This window comes from Halichondria panicea, chromosome 1, assembly GCF_963675165.1.
Source record: "Halichondria panicea chromosome 1, odHalPani1.1, whole genome shotgun sequence".
NCBI lineage: Eukaryota > Metazoa > Porifera > Demospongiae > Suberitida > Halichondriidae > Halichondria > Halichondria panicea.
Genome location: NC_087377.1, coordinates 14,345,198 through 14,369,411, shown reverse-complemented (window position 1 = coordinate 14,369,411; position 24,214 = coordinate 14,345,198). Strand labels below are relative to the sequence as shown.

Genomic DNA, 24,214 nt, shown 5'->3' with positions numbered 1-24,214 from the left:
TGTGAATACAGCTTAAATTGCTAGCCTCCTTCGCAGCCTCTCCTTTTTCTGTTCTTTGTCATAGTTCAATAAGATAAAATATGGGACTAATTGGAGGAACAAAGAAAGAAAGAAGGAAGAGACAAAGTTTCCTTCTTTCTTTCTTTGTTCCTCCTCTGTGACAAAGAACAGAAAAAGGAGAGGCTGCGAAGGAGGCTAGAATACAGCAATGGTATACCGTTGTCATATAGGCGCGAATGACTCCCCCAAATAATGACTCCCGGTCACTCCTATATACCTATAGTTACCAGTGACCCCCGGTCACTCATGCCTAGGAATAAATGACTCCCCCTGTCATTGACTCCTAGTCACGAATGACTCCCCCCCTAAATTTAACTTTGAGAGATTTCAGCGGAGGTCGAGGGCGGGGAGGTCGTGAGCTGGGAGGAGAAGATGAGCTGTGGGGTGGGGAGGTATAGGTGGGGGTTCCGTACAGAATGTCACTAAATGAAAAAAGTGCCCCAAGTATATAGGAGAGCTTTAATGCTCGTCGGCACTATATCTCTCCTATATACTATGAGGCATTTTTATAATGCATGTGCATTAAACAATTTCCCCAGGTATATAGGAGAGCTTTAATGTCCATTGGCATTAAATAGGAGAGCTTGCACAGTTCGTAGGAGTGGGGATTGCCTCAACCCATTTTGTAAAATAATCACTAATGGTCAGTATAATTATATCTAGAGCCATCCTCAGAGATCGGGGTGATAGGTCCAACAAAATCTATGCTAATGTGGTAGAAAGGGCTTTTCACATGCACGAACAGGGTGCAGTTCAGGTGACGTGGTTGTCATCTTTTGCTTGACCCGTTGACAAATGTCACATCCAGACACCTTTGAAGTATTACTCAATAAACATTATGATAACAGTAATAAGTATAACACACACCATATGATTTCCTCTACATCCTTGGATGAGTCCATGCCATACGAACCTCTCATTGATACGATACAGGTTCTTTTGATTCCCATGTGACCAACTGCATGTTGGTTCGATATGTGATGCTCGAAAAATTCTTAGTTGTTCACTCCGATCTCTTATATATCTCACCTCAACTGTACTCTTATATATCTCACCTCAACTGTACTCTGTGCATAAAGTAGATACACGTGCATTGAAACATTCTAATTTCCTTTCTTCAATTAGAATAGCTTTCCATTCTCTACAGCAAATTTCTTGGCCTTTCTTCTAACTGATCTCTTCTTGTCTGCACTTGCTTCCACTGGATACCTGACTTCATTTATGTAATTATATACTGCATCAAGCAGGTTGTCTTCAGCACTCATACTCTGTGCTTCTACATGATTCTGAACACTCTGCAGCTGCAATATCTTCCATCTTGGTCCAATGGGCTTCAGCAATCTTACTCTGTCAATCTGTGCTTCTTATTCTGACTGTATATAGCTAGCACTCTGCAGCTGCATTATCTTCATCTCTTTGGCTACACAAATCAAGCGTGGCGGCCGGACCATCTTTGGTGCATGTGAACTAAATTTGGCAGCGGACCGATTTTGTCGTGACAGTCCAACAGTGCTTGGCTCCCCCATTGGAAAACCAGAATTTATCGTAAACTTTGTGAATAAAAAAGCGAAGGTATGGTGTGAAGAAATTGTGAAGCTTTCAGAAATTGCCGATAGCCAACCACATGCTCAATGACACATGGATTCACCAGCAAATGGGCGTACCTCACTAGAACAACTCCAAACATATCATGCTTTTAAACCCCCTAGAGCAAACCGTCAGGTGTCACCTAATCCCAAAACTCACTGGAAGAGAAGCCCCCAACGACACAGAAAGACAATTGTTCGCATTACTAACAAGACTTGGTGGGTTAAACCTCCCTGACCCTGCCGCAACAGCCGGAGAACAGTTTATTATGTCTAAGTCAATTACAAAACCCCTTGTGGATCTTATAGTAGCAAAGAACATCACGTACCCGTACGACACTCTTGTGGAACAAATGGAGGAAAAAATAATTGTCAGAGAGAAAAGAGGTGAACATGCAAAACAATCTGCAATTATGGTTAGAGATTCCCTGCCTCAACCTCAACAACTAGCGATGGACCTTGGGAGCGAGAAAGGTGCCTCAAGCTGGCTATCTGCTTTACCATTGGAAGAGCACAAATTTACCCTATACACAAAACTGCCTTTCGTGACGCAATAGCCCTGAGGTATGGTTGGCCCCCAGCAAACACACCATCCCACTGTGTTTGTGGACAGACGTTCTCCATTCAACACGCTCTCTCATGCCCCAGAGGAGGCTACCCCAGTATAAGGCACAATGAACTGAGAGATATCACTGCCTCTCTGCTGAAAGAAACCTGCCACGATGTCGCAACAGAACCCACCCTACAACCAGTGACAAGTGAAACCTTTGAAGGCGCCTCAACAAATAAACAGGATGGTGCCCGCCTTGACGTGGTGGTGGACGGATTCTGGGGAAGTACCTTTGAAACTTGAGAACGTACCTAGATGTGAGGGTATTCAACCCCCTGCCCCCCCTCTAACCAAAAGCGCTCCATGTCCGCCACATACAGGAGCCACGAAAAAGAAAAGAAAAGGCAATACGAACAAAAAGTCCGTGAGATAGAACACTCCTCATTCTCCCCCCTCGTGTTTTCGTTGACCAGAGGACTGGCCCCAATCGCAACCACTTTCTATTAAAAGACTTGCCTCCCAATTATCAGAAAAGTGGAAACAACCCTATGGCCCCACGATGCGCTGGCTGAGATGCCGTATCTCCTTCTCCCTATTGAGATCATGCATCATGTGAGCAAGGTCATCCGCAAAGAGCTTCAACAGCCAGCTCGCAGCAACGATAGACCTGACAATTGCTGACACCAATCTTAACTAACTCCTCAAATCATTATCAACTAATCAAGGTGGCAAGGTTAATAAACTGGAGCCAAGTACTGAGCTGAAATCTCGCCCAAATGTAGAAGCACACAATGGGTTGTTACTGTGACTGTCTGTGGGCTTTATTCAGCAGCAGAACAGTGGCAGCAACAACTGTAGTTTATTTGCTATTGCCGCTGCATACCTAGCCTCGATCCCGCACTTCACTCAGGGAAGTGGAATGAAGGCCAGTGAAGGAGGCTACTGCATACCACGAATTGCAAGGAGACAATTATTTGGATGACATCATCCCAAAATGAGGCACCACCTTGTACGTTGTTTTGATGAAGAAGATTTTTGAAGTCAAAAGAACTGAGTAGCCATGCACAAGAGATTTTCCAGCATTGTGAATACTATAATTATACTGCCATTGTCTCCACCCAGACTCTTACGATGAAATGATACAGTGTGATACGTGCAACTTGTGCATGGTATCATTATACGTATTAAAGTATCTCCACTTGCAGAATATATAGCTATAGCTAGTTGTAGATCTAAATTGAATCTAGGCTGCTTTCGTTATCTTCCACTGCTGTTTTTGTTTTTCATAATAATTATTTGCACTGTATTGTTTTTGTTTTTCGTGCACTGTAATAATTATTGTGATGGATGTTGTTGTTTCAAAATTATATTGCTTTACAGTGGATGTGAAAATGTTAACAGAGTGTTTGACTAAGTACGATAGTTAATTAAGGAACAGCTATAGCAAAAAAAACTATCACTTGTAACAGGTCTCTCACAGATATATAACAGTCTTGAACTTGATTGTATGTATATAGTGCAGTCTTTTGAGGTCTGGATGTATACTTAGTAGCCCCACAGCTCATCTCCTCCTCCCAGCTCATCTATACCTCCCCGCCCCACAGCTCATCTCCTCCTCCCAACCCACCTACCTCCCCGCCCCACAGCTCATCTCCTCCTCCCAACCCACCTACCTCCCTGCCCCACAGCTCATCTCCTCCCAACCCACCTACCTCCCCGCCACTGGAGCTATCGTATATTTCCCCATCATTGCAAACACTGAGATTGTTCCAGAGCCAAACTTAAGTTTTCTTGATGAAGATATTTTTATCTTAACGGCTCCAGCACCTGTTTTGAACTTATTATCAAGTATACAAGCAAGCAATACCCATTTTTCCAATATTGTCAAGCTCTCAAAAAATTGCACACTACATTTAAAACGAAGACATAATAATTATGACAAAGGAAACACCTGCTGTTCTTCCCCCATGCAAGAAATCTCGAAATGAACAAGCTTTGCTAGAGATTCAAAACAACGACAGAAAAGGAATGCTTTAAAGAGATGAAAAGCAATGCAAGATGACAAGAGCGAAGACAACTCTGAGTCAAGGCCTCTCAGTTTGGTCTCCATCACTGAAGCTAAATATTCAAGGCCGACAAAGACATCTTAGAACATCCACATCAATGCATGGCTCACTGATAATTTGATTGATGTCGGGCAACATCTACTACATTCTCAGTTTGGTCATCTAGTCTCAGGTTTACAGGATGTTTGATAAACTTGTACCCTCTCTATTGATATAGAAACTGCAGAGTTTGTGCAGGTTCTTAATGTTGCCGATAGCCACTGGATTCTGATTTCTACCATTAATTGTCTTCCTGGATTCGTGAAAGTGTATGATAGTGGTGGCAGATACACAACAAGTCGAAACAAAGAAGAAATTGCTGCTCTACTTCACACAAGCAAAGATACCATAACGATTCAGTATAATTATGAACGTACAGCATCAAATCGGTGCTTCAGATTGTGCATGGTCTGTTTGCTTTGGCTTTTGCAACTTCCTTATATGTCTCGCAATCAATCCTACTAGTATGGTTTATAACCATGCAGATACAGATGAGAAACCACTTGATCCAGTGTCTTGAGAGCGGGCAACTAGACCACTTTCCAATTAATCGCTCAAGAAGAGCTATTAGTCGCCCCAGCAAAACAGAGTCGTTCAATGTATGTTTTCACTGTCGTTTGACAGATTCAGGAGCTGCATGCGTCTGACAGGGTGGTATGGTGCAGTGGTATCACGACACTTGCGAGAAAATCGATGAAGAAGTACTAAACACCAATAAACGCTGGTACTGTAGAAACTGCAAAAAGTAATTTACAGTTGGCTAAGCCCTCATTTATACTGCATAGATGTAACTGATGCATTCATCTACTTTATTGTGAGTATACACTAGCCTGATTTTAATATTGCTGATGGCTCGCGATGTGTTGTTGATGAAAATTGAAATAAACAGTTGAGACACTATCTACAGTCCAAAAGAAGGAGGCTCAGAAGATTGCATCCTCACAGCATTCAGGCAGGGTATAGGACCAATTATGGCAATCCAATCAAGACCAGTCCGGGGGGACCACTTTTGCTGCCAAAATCGGTCCCCCTGGACTAATTTTAGGGGGGGACAGATTTTGCCGTGACAGGACTTCCGCCCAACTAGTATTAGGCGGTCACTTTCCTGCAACAGCACCTGAGCCACAACTATTTGCAGTGTCATCACCTTTTTTATTTTTCACAATAGTTTGTCTATAAAAAGGTTCACAAAATTTCTAACATAGTCATATACCAGGAGTGCTCTTGGTCATACCCAGTACAGCAGAGTTTATGGAAGAGTTAGATTCCCAGCTTTTTCCCCTGGTGTTTGTCCCAGTATAAAATGTCCCTGCAAACATCCCGATAATCATATAACGTCTTTTTGTCTGTGGGCGAGGTCGACCAAGCCACCCATTTCCACTGATAATTACAGTACCTTTAGTCTAGAGAGTAAAAAAACGCAATATTTGCTCCTCAGTATTGGTATATATAATTAATTATTAGCTACAATCACAAAATAATTTCTAAGTAATACTACTGATACCATTGTGTAAGTAGAGAACGATCCAAAAAAGATTTCCATGGTAACCAAAGGTGGTGGGTATATATGGTGGTTAATTATAAAACAGCAACGGATTTTTCTATATAGTGGACAATCTCTTAGCAAAATGGAAAAGACCAATTGTTGTCCGCTAAGGTCTGCACAACATTCCTGAATAGTTTAGCTATTATAATTATATATGCATGAGTTCTTATAGTTTACATAAGTACACACATGCAGTGATTACTACTCGATTATCAGGTTTTTTGGGTGCCTTTTCGAGCCCTTTTCGTTTAGCGATGGATTTCAAGCGAACTTGTTGGCTAAGTTTTTGTTCACGCTCAATGCTAGGCCTGAGCTAATTATACACTTGAATAATATTTTGAATAATAGGCAGCATCTTGAATAATAGGCAAAATTAACCGCAAAACACTATTGCACATGTGCAGAATGCTCTAAATACTATAACAGCAAGATCATCTAATTTGATCGAAGTGTTCAAAGCTCCTCATGCTCATGCAAGCCTTGCCTCAAGCATCAAATCTCACAAGAGAAAGGTTGCAATCCACTGTAGGAAGAAAGAGGACAAATTTATACTGTTTATGCTATTACATTCCAGATTATTCCGAGCATAATAATTATTTATCAGGGCTTATACTTTGTCTACTGGAATCTGAAGGGCAAGCTAACGTAAGACCTATACTCTCCAGGTGATCCTGATTATGAAATATGAAGTTAACTGAACACTATAACCAGGTACATAGAAAGCAATGTTTTGCAACTGATAACCTTGTCTTCAAATATAGATCTAATCCACATCAACATGTGAATTGAAGTATGAGAGACTGCACGTGAACTACGAGATAGCTACATGACTGTATATTTGTTTTTAGTAAAATAATTTGGGAGAATCATAGTAATAGCCATTATTGTTCTGTCTCAAGTAGCTATTAGGATGGCAGTATTTCACTTGGTAATGAGTATTGTCTTACTGTGTTTCACTGTTGGACAAATCGGAGCAATTAGTAAGATCCCAGCATGTTTTCAATGATTTAATTTGCTATGCAACATTGAGTGCATGTCATGTTGCAGGTGTTTCTCTGACTGTCGAAGGAGGAGTGAGTCTGGTTGGTGAACACTGTCCTGGAACTGTCAGACTGTTTTGTGAGGGAGTGGACCTCACTAGTTTGCGTTGGAGTTACAATGTCACTAAGGAAGAAATTCATTCATTCTATCCTGACAGTATGATTTCTACTCAAACTGTACCAAATCCAGCCTTTATTTCTGTTGAGTTGAGCTCAGTTTTGCAGAGTGATAAACGGAATTTCGGAAACTTTTCTTCAACTCTTACCCTCGACATCTCAGAGCTTGAGGAGCAGCACATTAATGAAATCAGATGCGGCGATCCGGTAACGCACCAGACAATCACAATTGATGTTCAGGTAAGGCAACAGGCATTATCAGAAGACCCTCAACAAATCAATATTGTCAAATCCTTTAAATCTTCTGCTTCTGTTATGCTGACCGTTTCATGGGAACCACCAGTAAGCCATACCATTTTTACCATGCAATACTGGCCGAGGGGCTATATATTTATACCTTATCTGATCCATGCATGATTGTCAATCACAGGTTGTGGCATGCCCTGCTTCTAGACGACAAATACGCTATGAGGCCACCCTAACTGGGAATGATTATCATCACATCTCAACTACTAATAGTGGTACCTGTACAATGGTGTGCAGCGTCACATTCACTGTCCCGCTTTCCAGAGATGGTAACTACGTGTTGGAGCTCCAAGCTATCAACAACGTGGGGAGAAGTGATCCTGTCCTACATAATATTTTTATAGGTGACTTCTATTAATGCATAAGCCTTTAACATCAGCTGTATAATTTCAGTGACGGGGAGCAGTTCCAATGGTATATCTGTCAGAGTGATCGTAGCAACTACTGTTGGTGTATTCATATTCTCTTTGGTACTCGGTTTCGTCACGGGAGTTGGTACATACTATATTGTGCTAAAAAAATTAAAATTGAAAAGAGAAACAGAAACTAGAGTGCAACCGAGAGAGAATGCACCGGAAATACGAATACAAGAATCAAGGGAAATTGATCGGGAGGTTGTCTATTCGAATCCAGAAACAGCACAGCAAAATGAAGACCTGACTCACTCTTATTGTGAAGCCGATGATCCAATAATAGGCAGTAGTGTTTATACAAAGTCGAGTGTAAGTTCAAAGGAACCAATTCCTAACGAGTCTTATGGAAAGCCAAAGAAGGAACGTTCCCGACCAGATGAAGAAATGAGATTAAAAGCTAACCTATCTTACGATAAAGTGGGAATTTTGAAAAGAAGTGGAGCTAGAAGAGGCAAGATGAACATGGAAGCGAATCAGTCGTATGGTTTGGCAAGAGTATGCACTGACCCAGAGAATAAAGTGGAGTACGATTACGTTGACAATGAACTGTTTCAATCTTGCAAATAGAGTCTCCCATTTAGATCTAGCACATGCAAGCATGTCAGTTTAGTGCAGTATCACAACGTTGTACCTTATCGGATATTTTGTAACAGTATGTGTATATCACACTTCCAATTATACAACCCTTCTTGCACTCATGCATACAATCAATGTAACGTAATTGATTATCATAATTACTGCATGCGTACTTTTAAATTGATCGCTAGTCTCAATAGCAAAGTGTAGATAAGAAGTTGAGATATAATTATTATGGACAAACACGCACTAATAATAGTGAAGTGGCATCACGTACATACACACAGCACATTGTGTCACAAGTACCGAATTTACAATCAGTACACCGTTATAGCTGCAATGTTTCTATCAATGCGAATACATAATTATACAACTCAACATTATCCAGCTTTATACTCTTGAATGGAAATTGACGGAGTTCTGGTGTGTACATGATATAACCTCTTCAAGTTTCCCATTAAGTCATCCTGTGTGCCACGTCTGTTTGATGGCCTTAATTAACCCCATTGCATGACTCGATGAGCCAAAAACGCGTGGTCTGCACTGCGTCCACCAGATATGGCACATGCAGAGAGTGCACAAAGTTAATTGCTAAAATCACCACGTGTAGTGAAGTGAAATTATTCTCCCGTGTTTTGGCACATCCTCTTGCCCAAACATGTATGGAGGAATTTTAAGAGGGCGCAAAAGCCCTCCTTAACCGGGGTTCGATCTCCTTGGTTCCATACTTTTAAGGTTTCAGAACTCCCGAGACATCATTTGGCAGCTAGCTGAGGGTGTACGCTATAGAGTCTGGTACCAACCTCATCATGTCCTGTTACATACGTGTCATCATGCAGCTGCTTCAAGAATACTTTGAGGCTGCCGAGAATATCAAGAATCCCTGCACATTCCGGCCATTATGAAAAGGGGAGGGATTTTACTAGGGTGCATGTTGGATGACATGTGGTGGGATTGGGTTACCAATAGGAAAAAGGGACCTGAAAATTGAGGTCAGTGGGTGACAGCTAGGCCCTGACAAATTATGATCGGAATAATTATGTGTCTATAAATTATAATGTCCACTTTTGGTAAAGATCATTGCATGTATAACGACGTTTTCATTGCAAAAAGGTGAATTACAAGTCAGCAAACATAATTATAATACTGAGAAAATTATGTCGTGCATGTGTCAGTTGTGTGCTGTGTTTATGTCTTGGTCTTAATTTTATCTATAATTATTATGTCACACAGATTTTTTATGCGGATTTTTTATTCTGAGAATAAGAGGCACATTTTCAAGAATAGAATAATGGGAGAAGATAGCATAATTTATCAGGGGGCTGCTTGTTGTAGAAATCTGCACATGAAACGGACGAGGTAGCATGCCGAGATTGAAATTTTTGTCACAATCATTCAGCTAGTAAAATTAATGAGAAGTGTGCTCCAGAGTGCTATAATTAAATTGCACGTACACATTAATGCATTTCTTTGTATCTTCGACACTGTAAACAATCTTCATGCTAATACCTCTGACGATTCTTGGATATTACATTTCTGTAATTTGCTGCTCTGACAATTGTTATATCGCAACCAGACCTATTGCATGTCACACAATTAACAGATAAATACTGTTACATACAACTGTAAATGGTTTACTTACCTTTTGTTTACTCTAGCTGTTTTATAAACTTTGTATCCCACTGAGACTCATTAAGATGCTATACGAAGTTAATAACAGTGCATCAAGCTGTTGGGAACTTGTTAGTTTGTGAAACACACATCTATATGAAAAGAAAACATGTAAGTTGGTATACCAATTCAACATACCATTATACACAAAGGTTGTCAACAGAGTGCCATATCCAATAAACAGGACCATGCAGGAGAATCAGTGTGATGATTGAGATTTGAATGTGTTTCTTATAATGAACATGAAGTTAGAACACAGTATGCTCACCATCTTTATGGTGCCATCGCCAACATTGATCTGAGTGACAGAACTTAATTGGTACATTATCATCGTATAATTATAGTGTGGACAGTAAAGTATCCTAAGATAATATTAATGGCAAGGATGACACCTTCTCAAGTGTAACAATTCTGTAGGTGTGTGGGAGTGACAATACACGTCATGGATACTTGGATATAAAATAATCTTATTAACCTTAAGTAAAGTGTGGTCTGTAACGCTCACATGCAGACATGCCCACTGTCTCGTATTTCAAAGGGAAGGGGTGTTAGAAATAGCCTTGCCGATGAGATCTGAGTCAATCTCTCGGTAATGGAGGGAATCTTTACCAGGAAGTTAAATGAGGGAGGCTCTTATATATAACATGCAATTGAGTCATTGCAGGTGATAAACTAAAAAACTGGTGCACTTTGATGTTTTCAACATCACCAGTTCCTGAGTCCATTCCAAACGTCCTTGCATTATGAACAGGTCTCAAGCATGCAAGCTCATGTGTCCTAGTACGTGTGCATATATACCTAAGGGCAGAAATGACCTCAAAATAGCAGGACCCTTTATACATGCATTGTCAGTGAGTGGACTGACTGATACTTATGAAAGGCCAGGTCTCAACTTGCACTCGAATATCTCTCTTATAAATTATGTATATAGTACTGAGAGTCCAGCTCTACAGATATTTAACCAAGAATATACACAGTGAGTCAATGGTATTATAGCCATAATGTGATTAGCCTCGATCCCAGGCCGCACTTCACTCAGGGAAGTGGGTAAAGCCTTCTCTGAAGAACCCATGCATGCACATAGTCCAGCACAAAGTACAGCTTATAGTGCTCGTTTGAAAAAATATATTAATTTTAGTCCTACTAGAAATGGGTGAGTCATGACATTTCTCTTGGGCATGATATGTTTCATCTTTGTTTTGCAGGACGTTGGTGCCTCAGTTTCCTTGCGTCCAACCCAATTTAGACATGTGTGCATGCATGTTATCGTGTTCATGTGTGTGTGGTGAACGTATGACGAGGTGTGAGGGTGTGTGTACGTGTGTGAGAGTGTTTGCAATGGACAAACAATGCTGGCTAAACATAGTACTGTATTGTGCATCTAAAGAATTCTAGGGGACTATTTTAAGCAGCTTAATTATTCCCAACAAATATAATTATGATAACACGCATGCAATACACTCAGATGTTACGATGACAGAATTATACTCAGTTTGCTATACATTAATTGCAATTCTTTATGAAATTGTGTGTGATGAACTAGTTACTATATATAGGTGCCGTCCGTATAATTATGTATATAGCTATATGCTTGTGCAGTGGTTCTTATCCCTCGTTATTAGGAGTCCACGTATATATAGTCGTACTCGTGCAGTGGTTCACATCCTCCTATCTGACCCACAGCACTTGTTAGCTGACAATACGACTGATTAGATTTCAACTCTATCTGCTCCTGCTCAATAGCATTCAGCTTAGGATGCTCACTCTTCGGTTTCGCTTTGATCTCACTGTACTGATGACGTAATGACAAATCTTGCTGGATTTTGCTGGCTGGTGTTGAACATAATGGACAAGCAGTCACGTTGCTCTTGGCAGTTGAAAACCTCTTGTCTGTGTGCCCGTAAGACTCGTTAGCTTTCAACTCAACTTCTGTCATATCCGAGACATTGCCTTTCACTTTTGCTAAACCAACCTCATCGTAGAAAACACTGTTAGAATGTTGACCTGATTTTCTTTGTTTGGGAAGTGTAGAGGGTGGACATTTCCTACTAGGTGTCGTCATTAGCTGGCTGCCATTCAAAGGCTTCTTCTGCATTGGAACCATTTCGTTAACGCCTTCGGGATGCAATTGTTGGCACTCCTGAGAATCAGGTGTCTTCTGAATAGCAAAATAAATTGTCTTAATTTGAAACACAATTTAATTACCTCAGGTGACTCTTGAGCGTTATATTGAGCTCTTTGTGAAGAGATGTTCGAACGAAGAGCATAGTCGCAATGAGACCTATATTAAATAATTAACTGTACTGCATGTTAAAGGAAGAACATACGTCGTATTTTCAGGCTTGTTTTTGGTTCCTATATACACAAAATAAGATGCATGAAAAGATGTATAATACAATATTAATTACTCTCTCTAAGTTACCTTTAGTATGCTGCTTGTATATTTTATATTGTATGAAGACCCAATAGAGGAGAAGGATTCCTATCCCAACACATGAAAGTACTAACATTGCATCAAGCAAACTGTTGGGAACTTCTTCATTTAATAAACACATATCTGTATTAAAAACAATGTCACACAAAGTATTGCAAACGAGAGTTGGCACCAGTCCAATACGTACCATTTGAAACAATCACAAAAGTTGTCAACAGAGTTCCACACACAATAAAGAACATGAAGAGGATCAGTGTTATCGAGAATTGAATGTGTTTGTTAGAAATGAACCTGGAAACTGTAGGATGACCCTCTGCAATAATTATCATAATACTATGTTATATAGATAGTACATGGGCATGAGGTATCTATGTGTTATAGTGTCCCATATCACGAGGGCTTTGCCTGAGGGATGAGGGACACTATAACCATAGATACCGAATATTGATATAATTGAGTGACAAAAATTAACGTATACATGTATACCGTATAGCGGGTAATTTTCGGAGGACAAAATATTCGTGGTTCAGCAATATTGAGACATTTCGTGGGTAATATTTTCGTGGTTGCTGCTTGCACTGCAGGTAAAGGTAGGTAAGGTCGCTTCATTCGTGGGTAAAATATTCGTGGTCAGACCTCCAACCACGAAAACCACGAATATTTTGCCCCACGAAAATTACACGCTATACGGTATACTTACTATTCAATTTTAATTGGCACATTACGATCATAGTGTGTACAGTAAAGCATCCTAAGAAAACTGATGTAATGGCAATAATGACGCCTTCTCTTGCACCCAACTGGAACAATTCTGTAGGTGTGTGCAGTATGTATCGTAGAAAATGAGCATGCACATGTCTATGAGACAAGATCTTGCCAATTGAAGTGGCTCTAAACTATTATCTCAAGAAAAATTCCTTCCCGTACCTCCTGATTCTGTAACGTACTCAATTCTCTCTGCGATCAGTAAGGTATCATTCACCAACACTGAGAACTCAAAGTAGTACATAGAACCAGATGTGACATGTGAAAGTAAGACAGGTGTTTTGCCAACAGGATTCATAATAGGATTTGATAGATTTCCATACTCTGGATCTGTAGTGTATCGAATGGTACACGTTTGATTCCCTCTAAAATATCTATGAATAGGTAAGCACTGAACACGAATTTGGCACCTCGACGACTGATTAACAGCAGGTCGGAAATATTGATTATAGTAATCTGTAAAAACGGTCGATAAATATAATACCATACCAATATAAAGTTAAAGCTCTTACCTAAAGATGTGGGATAGACTACTTGTTCACTCTCAATGTCAGCGATTTTGGCTTGTAGTGTAATTTTTCTCACATACTCTGTGCAATTGCTGAAAACTGACGAGCAAGTGATATCTTGACAGGTGTTATGGTTGATCCACATCCACCCACATCCAGTAACATTGATGAGGTATTCTTGTGAATTTTCATATTCAGGACAATCTAGTTGCTACAAGCGATGCCATGTGCATGCAATTGAATATTGATGTTTCCAATCAATTTACAAGCATTATTATCAAGAAGTATACTATATATACGTACCTGAAATTTTCTCCATGATACATCTACATTTGATACAAGTCCAGACTCATAGCGTACAACCACACTTGTATAAACGTGAGAAATAGCAGGAAAATATGGCTGTAAGATGCTGATATTCACTGGCACTGTCTTATTCACACTAACAGAACCACAAGAAAGTAATCTAATATTCTGGTTGTAGAGCTTTGTGAGATCAGCAGTGAGAATTGTTGAAGCATTAATCCGTGACTGATTGTTTTGGTTTTTATATACATTGAACTGCGTTAACTGGACAAATGGAAATGCTGAAAAATCAGTTGTGATCGGGTCGAAAGTTATTGCATGATCAGTTTGAAAATCAGAAATAATCATGTTTATTTTACTGCCATTATTGTACGTCCATAGCAAATTAGGAACATTCGTAACATTGCAGATAAGTTTAACAGTTGTTGGACAGTACGAACCAGAAAGTGTATTTTTTCCATCATCCATAATTAAATGTACTGACTTTCCTATTGAGAATCCACAAATGCCAAGTTATTTTTAAGGACTCATTGTACATACCTTGGCAGTATAGTATAGCCAGTTTAGAAAACAGATTACAAAGCATCTTGTACAGTAAAGTTTCACCAACATCATAAACTAATCTTCTGCTTGCAACAATTAAGCTCTTTTATATTAACATGTTTTGTGCTTCCTGTGATAATTATAGCGGATTGATTGTTTTTCTATGTTTCAGTTTACTTTTATACAGGTAAATTTAGAGCACATTTGTACCCAATAACACTACATGAACAATGACTAAAACTTGTAAACGTTTACGCATCACAGACTAATGATACACAGTCGATATAGAACACACAATTCCTTTGGTAATTAAACTATAATTATAGTCTAAAAGTGTCGTCAGCAATGTTCACACATATGGAACACCCTCTGTCCCGTGTTTCTGTGCGCCAGAAATAGCCACGGCATTAAGCTCGAAGCCAAAATGTCCAAGGTACACTTCGTGCAGTAATATCGAAAGAAAAGTGACCATTTGATAATGCATCAAGATGTATATATATAGTACCACCTCAGTGAGGTTCTATAGAGCAGCTAGACAATGAGAATATCGACGCTTATGGCCTTGTTGAGTGAGAGGACAGTGAGTCCATCGGTAACCCTTCATCATGCATCGATCGTTCTGCTAGGAGGCTATAATGCTTGGTATAGGACGAGTGCATGCCAGTGTGCCAAAGTGGTTAACCCTTAAGGGTAAGGCCTGGCATAATTGTAATGCTAACGCTTAAGGCATGCATGATAGTAAATTATTTACTATCTAGAAAATACCGAAGGGTATTAGGGGATGTATATAGATGAGTGGCCTAGCTCAGCCTCCCGGTTTGCATGCACATCTTAATTCCACATTTCACGAGTTATCAATAGTGAATTGTAATGTGTAATAACCAGGGTAAAAAACATTATCCTAGGGTGAGCTCTAACTCAGTACATATGGAAGAGCATCATGACACACTTAGCATGCTAAAACACGTAAAAGCTTACCCCGGGGTAGATTCTTCACCCCTACATAAAGCTACCCATCACCCCGGGGCAAGCTGACCCTATAGGATAAGGTTTCTTACCTTGGCATAAGCGTGCTCGTCACCCTGGGATAATAGTTTAGTAATTTTGTTACACTTATACGAGCGCAGCAGGGGTAGAGTGATTGTTGAATTGTATATGTGGACACAAAAATGATCGAGCTGTTTTCCCAATGTTATAGGGTCATTACGATAAAACGTAGTTGATCATTATAGATTGCTATAGTCTCAATAGCAAGGTGTAGAGATATGTGTTCCAATTATGACAAACATGCACTAATTATAGTGAAGTGACAACACATGCACACAGTCTCGCGAGCAGACTTGTCCTCCCACGTCTGCTACTAACAGTATATACATTGTGTCACAAGTATACTGAATTTACAATCAGTACGCCGTTATAGCTGCAATGTTTCTATCAATGTGAATACATACAACTCAACATTTTCCAGCTTTATACCGTATAGCGGGTAATTTTCGGGGGGCAAAATATTCGTGGTTCAGCAATATTGAGACATTTCGTGGGTAATATTTTCATGGTTGGAGCTTGCACTTGCAGGTAAAGGTAGGCAAGGTCGCTTCATTCGTGGGTAAAATATTCGTGGTTAGACCTCCAACCACGAAAACCACGAATATTTTGCCCCACGAAAATTACACGCTATATGGTACTCTTGAATGGAAATTGACAGAGTTCTGGTGTGTACGTGATATAATAATTATAGTATTACCTCTTTAAGTTTCCCATAAAGTCATCCTTTGTGTAGGCCTGTGCCAAATATTTCGGAATAATTTTTTGAATAATAGGCACTTGTGAAAATAGTTTAATGATATTCATTAAACTAGTTGCACATGCGCAGTAGCTCAGAACACGCCCACATTTTACATGACAGTAAATCTAATGTTAGTCCAATCAATGTTGAAACCACATTTTGTGTGCTAGAGTTTGTTATTTCGCTGCTGAAATTAAAAAGTAATGACTTAATCCCATTTTATGGTGCTATATAATTTATTATTTCACTGCTGTGTATGTTGGTTGAATGATTTGAATAATAGGTGTCATTAATAGGCTGATGAAGTTGAATAATAGGCGGATCCAATGCGAATAAATAATAGGTGAAAAACTTTGAATATTTGGCACAGGCCTACCTGTGTGCCACGTCTGTTTGATGGCCTTAATTAACCCCATTGCATGACTCAATGAGCCAAAAACGCTTGGCCTGCACTGCGTCCATCAGATGTGGCACAGCGCACAAAGTTGCTAAAATAACCACATGCATGTAGTGAAGTGTAATTATTCTCCCGCGTTTTGGTGCGTCCTCTTGCCCAAACGTGTATGGAGGAATTTTAAGAGGGCGCATGTCCTGATATAGGTGCATGTCGTCCTGCAGTTCAAGAATACTTTGAGGCCGCTGAAAACATCAAAAATCCCCTGTACATTCCGGCCATTAGGGTGTTGGGTGTGGCTGGATTGAGTTACCAATAGGACTGAAAATTGAGGTCAGTGGGTGACAGCTAAGGCCTTGACAAATTATTCGCATAATATAATTATAGGTGTCTAAGGAATTATTATGTCCATTTTTTGTAAAGATCATTACATGCTATAACGACGTTTTCATGGCAAAAAAGGTGAATTACAAGTCAGCAAGATAATTATAACACTGAGAAAATCATGTCGTGTGTTAGTGCTGTGTTTATGTCTTAATTTTGTCTATGATTGCACATTTTCAGATTTTTTTATGCCGATTTTTTATGCCGAGAATAATAGCGTCGAATTTCTTGTTTCCACGCTTTTTGGTGGTTCCTCCGGCCAATCCTAGCAATTTTAACATTCCAAATGTTTTTCTAGTCGGATAGATATAGAATGCCTTCGCCCTTGAGGCCTGCGGCCCTCGGGCCTAAGTCACTACTGAGCCAATAGGTAATGGGAGAAAAAAAGCGTAATTTATCAGGGCCTATATAGCTAGTGACAGCTTGTTGTAGAAATCTACACATGAATCGGACGAGATAGCATGCAGAGATTGAATTTTTTCTACAATCATTCTTCAGCTGGTAAAATTAATGGTTAAAGTGAGAAGTGTGCTCCAGAGTGATATAATTAAATTGCAGGTATACACATTAATGCATTTCTTTGTATGTTCGACACTGTAAACACAATCTTTATGACTAAGGTAAAAACCTCTGACGATTTTTGGATATTACATTTCTGTGATTTACTGTTCTGACGATTGTTATATCGCAACCAGACCTATTGCATGTCACACAATTAATATAAACATAAAGTACTGTAACATACAACTGCATGCAAATGGTTTACTTACCTTTTGTTTAATCTAGCTGTTTTTATAAATTTTGTATCCCACCGAGAGATGCTACGAAGTTTGCATTAATCTGTTGGGAACTTGTTGGTTTGTGAAACACATATCTATAATATAATTATTATGACATAATTATAAGTTGGTACCAATTCAACTACAATTATACACAAAGGTTGTCAACAGAGTGCCACATCCCATAAACATGACCATGCAGGAGAATCAGTGTGATGATTGAGATTTGAATACGTTTCTTAGTAATAAACATGCAGTATGCTCACCACCTGTAATAATTATTATGGTGCCATCGCCAATATATATACTGATCTGAGTGACAGAACTAATGTATATTATACTTACTATTCATTATTGTGATATAAAGTAATTATCAGACTGATTAACTGAACCAGCAAAAGTGTGGTCTGTAACGCTCACAGACATGCCCACTACTGTCTCGTACATTTCAAAGGGAGAGTGTCAGAAATAGCCTTGCCGATGAAATTCGAGTCAATCTCTTGGTAATGAATGATGGAGGGAATCTTTTACCAGGCGGTTGAATGGAGGAGAGGCACATGCAATTTAGTTATCACAGTTGTTATACTCAGTGCACTTTAATGTCTTCAATATTACCAGTTCCTGACCCTATAATTATACAGATGTGCTAAATTGTTGAATAGGTATCCAGCACTGCATGCAATTGATGTTGTTGAACTGATGTTGAACTGATGTTGTTGAATTGATGTTGATGAACACGTAAATTAGAGCAAGATCTCAAGTCATAAAAGTACGGTGGTACTGAGCCCATATAATCTGGTAGGTGACCACGCCCAGACACCACCAGTAGATACTGCAGCCATGCTTGTCTTGTGTCTTTTTGAGGCAGGTAAACGTAGGGTGCCGCAAAATGTTGCAGTCGTGTCTCTGAGGTTTTCTTTGCGAAGTCCAAAGCTCGTTTGTGTGATGTGTCGTCCTTTAGTATACGTGTCCAGTAGCATGTTTTCAGCGTTGAGACCATATTGCACCTGCACATATCTGAGGGCAGAAGTGATCTCAGCAAAATATAAAAGTATATAAAAAAAATTACAGGGCCCGTACATGCTTTGTCACTGACCGTATTTACAGATACTTAATGAATATTGCTTAAGGTGCTCAACTATAATTATCTCTATACAGATCTTTCTCTGTATAAATATGTAGTTCCATAGATATATATGGTAGTTCACACTTAACCAAGGCATATACACAGTGGGTCAATGGCATAATTATTATATGTTGTATTTGCATTGCATGCACAGATGAAGGATTACTTAACGATTAAATTAAACCGAGCTAGACTGACTTATACTCATCTGGTCTGAGCTCGTAAAACCTTCTCTCTCGTTATGAAAGAATAGCTTTCCACCATTCACATATAGTCCAGCACAAAATACAAAATACAGCTTAGTGCTCGTTTGAAAGTAGCTAGTATAGTAGAAGTATGTAGTCCCACTAGAAACGGGTGGGTCGTGACATTTCTCTGCATGTGTTTGATGTTTCTTTCACAGGATTTTGGTGCCTTAGAAAACAACAGTTTCCTTGCGTCAACCCAATTAGACATGTGAGGGTGTGTGTGCATGTTATGGTGTTTGTGCATGTGTGCATGGTAACGTAGGTGAGGGTGTGCAACAATGCAATGGTAAAGGCTATATAATTATATACAAGTACTGTATATACTGTACTGTATATCAGTCAATTCTAGGGGATTATATACTTAATCGGCTTATCATAATAATAGAAAATTTGTACCAATAAACATGATCGGCACATGGCATATACAATAAGGATAATACGCAATATACTCAGATGTTATACGATGATACTCATACAGTTGCTATATTGCAGTTCTTTAGGAAATTGGCTTGTGATGTGATGAACTATATAGTTACTAGGTGTTCACGTATAATTATGTATATAGCCATAATTATATAATTATGCTCGTGCAGTGGTTCTTATCCCTCGTTACTAGGTGTCCACGTATATATAGTCGTACTCGTGCAGTGGTTCACATCCCCCTATCTGACCCACAGTACTTGTTAGCTGACAATACGACTGATTAGACTTCAACTCTATCTTCTCCTGCTCCATAGCATTTAGCTCAGGATGCTCACTCTTTGGTTTCCCTTTGATCTCGCTGTACTGATGACTTAATGACAAACCTTGCTGGATTTTGCTGGCTGGTGTCGAACATAATGGGCAAGCAGCCACATTACTCTTTGCAGTTAAAAACATCTTATCTGTGTGCCTGTAAGACTCGTTAGCTTTCAACTCGACTTCTGTCATATCCGAGACATTTCCAACCTCATCATACAAAACATTGTTGAAATGCTGACTTGATTTTGTGGAGGGTGGATTTTTTCTGCTAGGTGACGTAACTAGCTGGCTGCTATTGGATAGCGTCTTTTGAATTATTACATTTTGCATTGGAACCATATTTTCATTAACACTTTTGGTTTGCATATGCTGGCACTCTCGAGAATCGGGTGGCTTCTGAAAAGCAAATGTATATAGATATTAAAACTGAAACTGTGATTTATTACCTCAGATGACTCTTGAATATTACATTGAGCTGTTTGTGAATTAATGTTCTGAGGTAGAGGCTTGTCGTGATGTGACCTATAATAAATAGTTAAAACTGTACAGATACATAATAATTATAGAAAGAACATACGTTGTGTTTTCAGGCATGCTGTTGGTTCCTATATACAGGATTATGATATGAAAAAGATACAACTTTGAATGGTTACACTTTAAATTACCTTTAGTTCGCTGTTTATATACTTTGTATGTTATAAACACCCAATAGAGGAGAAGGATTCCTATCCCAACACATGAAATTACTAACATTGCATCAAGCAAACTGTTGGGAACTTGTTGGTTTGTGAAACACACATCTGTAATGAAACAAATACAGAAAGTATTGCAAATGAGAGTTGGCACCATTCCAATACGTACCATTTAAAATAATCGCAAAGTTTGTCAACAGAGTGCCACAAGCAATAAAGAACATGAAACAAATAAGTGTTATCAAGATTTGAAGAACTTTGTTGGTAATGGACACATTCAATCTGGATACTGTATAAACATGAGGTGCGTGGGGTGGCCTTTGCTTCATGTATAGTGACAGTGAAATTTATGCTTACCTTTCCGAGCTATTAAAAGGCACAATATCATTGTAATGTGGACAATAAAGCATCCTAAGAATGATGATACAATAGTAAAGATAGCACCCTCTCTTACACCCAGCTGGAATAATTCTGTAGGGGGAGAGTTCTCAAAAGTAATCAATCAATACAATAAGACGATTGCTCAGTCACTAAAGCTGTGACGGTTGTTACTTTACATTTATTTACCTCCTGATTCTGTAGTCATGTACTCCATTCTTTCCACAATCAACAAGGTCTCATTCACCAACAAGGAGAACTCATAATAGTACATATTACCAGGAGTAGTAAGTGAAAGTGAAACAGGTGTTATGCCAACTAGAGTTGTGATAGGATTTGATAGATTTCCATATTCCGGATCTGTAGTGTATCTAATGGTACACATTTGATCTTCACTAACATCTCCTTGAATGGGTAAACACTGGACATAAATTTGGCATCTAGAGTAAGACGACTGGTTAACAACAGGTTTGAAATAGACATTATCGTAATCTGTAAAAAAAAATTGGCAATCAATGCATCATAACGTAAGTATAGCTCTCACCTACAGACGTAGGATAAAGTACTTGTAATTCACTCTCAATGTCAAAAATCTTGGCTTGTAGATTAATTTCTCTAACATTGTCTGTGCAATTACTGAACAGAGACGAGCAAATATTATCTTCACAGGTGCTATGGTTGATCCACATCCACCCACATCCAGTGACATTGATGAGGTATTCTTGTGAATTGTCATATTCAGGACAATCCGGTTGCTATATATACAAGTCAATGCAAGTGTATCCAAGACTCTATTTAAATTCATACTTACCCGAAATTTCCTCCATGATACATCCACACTAGACAATACTCCAGACTCATAGCGTATGGTCACACTTACATAAACGTCAGGAGTAACAGAAGGAAAAGATGGCAGTAAGATGCTGATATTCACTGGCAATGTGGCTGTATTCTTTGGGCTAATAGAACCACAAGAAATAATTTCAATGTTTTGCTTGTAGAGCTCTGAGAGATCAACAGTAAGAATTGTTGAAACGTTAATCCGTGACTGATTTTGCTGGTTTTTGTATGCATTGAACTGTGTTAGCTGGACAAAGGGAAATGCTGAATAAGTAGTAGTCATCTGGTTCAAAGTTAGTATATCATCAGGTTGAAAATTAACAATTTCTATTTTGCTGGCATTGTATGTCCATCGAAAAAAATGAAGACTCGTAACATTGCAGATAAGTTTAACAGTAGTACGACAGTACAAACCAGAAAGTGCTTCTTTTCCGGCCTCTGTAAATACACTTACTGACATACCTTGGCAGTAATGTAACCAGGTTAGCAGACAGATTACAAAGCATCTTTCATATTTAACCATCGTGATATGAAGAGCACCTACTTATGCAAAAACAACATGCATGCATGCATGCATTATGTGCTTTTATGTGGTTAACAAAATAAACATGCTTCCTGTTGATTTAATTTCCTCTCAAGTTTAGAATGAAAGCACTGCGGTGCTGATGCCTCGACGAATAATAAATTGTCAAAGCTATATATATACATATTAACATAAAGCTATATATTACCAAGAGTAGATAAGTGTTGAACTGCTGTAGTAATCGTGGAGGAACCGCATTTGCCTTAACATGCGTCATCACTGTCGTCACTATTTGAGTGCTGTTAAGTAAACTGTGGTCTGCATGTGGTTTGTAGCACTGAACTGCGCATTGTGAGCAATCACAGCATGTGCGGTTTCTGGAAGTGTTGCTAACATAACAAATCAGTACTGATTACTATCAAGTGATGACGTAGGAGCAGGCAAATGCTGTTACTAGCAGTTCAACACTCTTACTCTTATCTATATACTCTTGATATTACTTATACTATAATTATAGCTGTTAGGAGTGCACGAATATTCATGCACTCCTGCTGTTGCTAATACATCAGCATGTAGGGAAACTCGAAGAGTGCGAAATGATCGATGCTAAAAAATTAATGATGCTATAGTAAAATAATGTAAAATTAATGAATGCATTGCAGATGGGAACGGATGTGCGATTTTTCACCCGATAGTCATAAACAACATAATATAACCTCCAAAACTCAGGCTCAAGCTTCATGCATGTATCTAGCTTCTATTCCAGACCGCAAGGGCGGCTAATTCGTGAGGCTATTGCAGATTGGTTGTTGTGTTCGCGGATGTCTGACTATCGTTTTTAACAACAATTAACCATGGTCGATCATTACCCACTCATTGAGTTTTTCTCTGGATTCTGCTCTGGATTCTGCCTGCATGCAGCAAAATTTATGCAAAATGTTCATCATGATAATTTTATAAGCTATTGCTATAATAGCTAGTTGACACCTCCACTGAGGCATCAGCACCTGCCCGTGCGGTGCTTTCATTATGTTAGCCGGGATGTCAACTTGGTTCTGCATGTCAGTATTGTTATGTTACACCAATAAAGGAAAGAGAGGGATTGGAAACGGAAGTACCCTCGAATGAACATTCGCTCTTCTCCGCGGTTCAATCATTGTCAAAGGCCTTAGGCTGTCTTTAGCCTGCCTGGTCTTTAGCAACCCTTATCTGTAAGGGGCATGGCTTGGGAGGTAGCCAAGCCAATGCCTATTTCTATACACACTGGAGAATAAACCACTACAGCAGATGTGCTTATGCTGTGCAACTCACTTCTCTTTAAAGATCTACAGAGTTATAACCAAAAATACCTAGGCTCGTTCCCATGCAGGCGTTCCTTTTTCTTGCTGTTGTCATTGTTCATATAAATTATAGCAATCAAATACCTAGGCTCGTTCCCAGACATGAGCTTAAAGACAGAGCATTAGCATAGTAATCTTTAGTTTTTAGCATGAATTGTACATGTGTCTGCCGCTAGTCCCTAGTATAGTCCCCACTGCATGGTCCCTGACAGTCTCTATAATAGTCCCCACTAGTCTCTCTTTAACTACACCTTCCTTTTTTGCTGTTGTAATTGTTCATGCATATAAATAGAAGGTAGCGAAAAAAGATGAGGCATTGGCGTATAGTTCAGAAAAAGTAAGGCCTGGTTTGGCGGGAAATTGTGTGATCCACAAGGATTTTTATGAACGTGAGCTATATATAGCCCACAATCGTGACATAAGGTATTCTCCGCATTCAGTTCTGACGGGTGGCCG

The 24,214-nt window shown here is 39.3% G+C and overlaps 3 protein-coding genes across 4 annotated transcripts; 1 reads left to right on the top strand and 2 right to left on the bottom strand.

Moving 5' to 3' along the window:
• The first annotated feature begins 6,720 nt into the window (after positions 1 to 6,720).
• Positions 6,721 to 8,422, top strand: LOC135351457 (uncharacterized). The gene is made up of 4 exons (XM_064550457.1): positions 6,721 to 6,827; positions 6,895 to 7,346; positions 7,435 to 7,654; positions 7,704 to 8,422. Exons 1-4 carry the CDS (start codon positions 6,758 to 6,760, stop codon positions 8,288 to 8,290), a joined length of 1,329 nt encoding a protein of 442 aa, XP_064406527.1. The 5' UTR covers positions 6,721 to 6,757; the 3' UTR covers positions 8,291 to 8,422.
• A 3,014-nt stretch (positions 8,423 to 11,436) lies between these two features.
• Positions 11,437 to 14,959, bottom strand: LOC135351259 (uncharacterized). Of its 2 annotated transcripts, none has more exons than XM_064550237.1 (9): positions 13,982 to 14,959; positions 13,682 to 13,889; positions 13,332 to 13,625; positions 13,105 to 13,215; positions 12,592 to 12,717; positions 12,393 to 12,527; positions 12,298 to 12,325; positions 12,176 to 12,251; positions 11,437 to 12,125 (listed from the first exon to the last, which is right to left on the bottom strand). In XM_064550237.1, the coding sequence occupies exons 1-9, from the start codon at positions 14,450 to 14,452 to the stop codon at positions 11,589 to 11,591; spliced, it is 1,986 nt and encodes a 661-aa protein (XP_064406307.1). In that variant the 5' UTR covers positions 14,453 to 14,959; the 3' UTR covers positions 11,437 to 11,588. The 2 variants fall into 2 exon arrangements, with proteins under 2 accessions (XP_064406307.1, XP_064406299.1); XM_064550229.1 differs by having other exon boundaries at positions 11,437 to 12,128; positions 13,982 to 14,957.
• Positions 14,960 to 19,738: 4,779 nt separating this feature from the next.
• Positions 19,739 to 22,433, bottom strand: LOC135351183 (uncharacterized). Its single transcript, XM_064550133.1, has 9 exons — positions 21,867 to 22,433; positions 21,600 to 21,810; positions 21,245 to 21,547; positions 21,035 to 21,148; positions 20,847 to 20,966; positions 20,651 to 20,785; positions 20,563 to 20,590; positions 20,432 to 20,507; positions 19,739 to 20,381 (listed from the first exon to the last, which is right to left on the bottom strand). Exons 1-9 carry the CDS (start codon positions 22,416 to 22,418, stop codon positions 19,857 to 19,859), a joined length of 2,064 nt encoding a protein of 687 aa, XP_064406203.1. The 5' UTR covers positions 22,419 to 22,433; the 3' UTR covers positions 19,739 to 19,856.
• Positions 22,434 to 24,214: the final 1,781 nt, after the last annotated feature.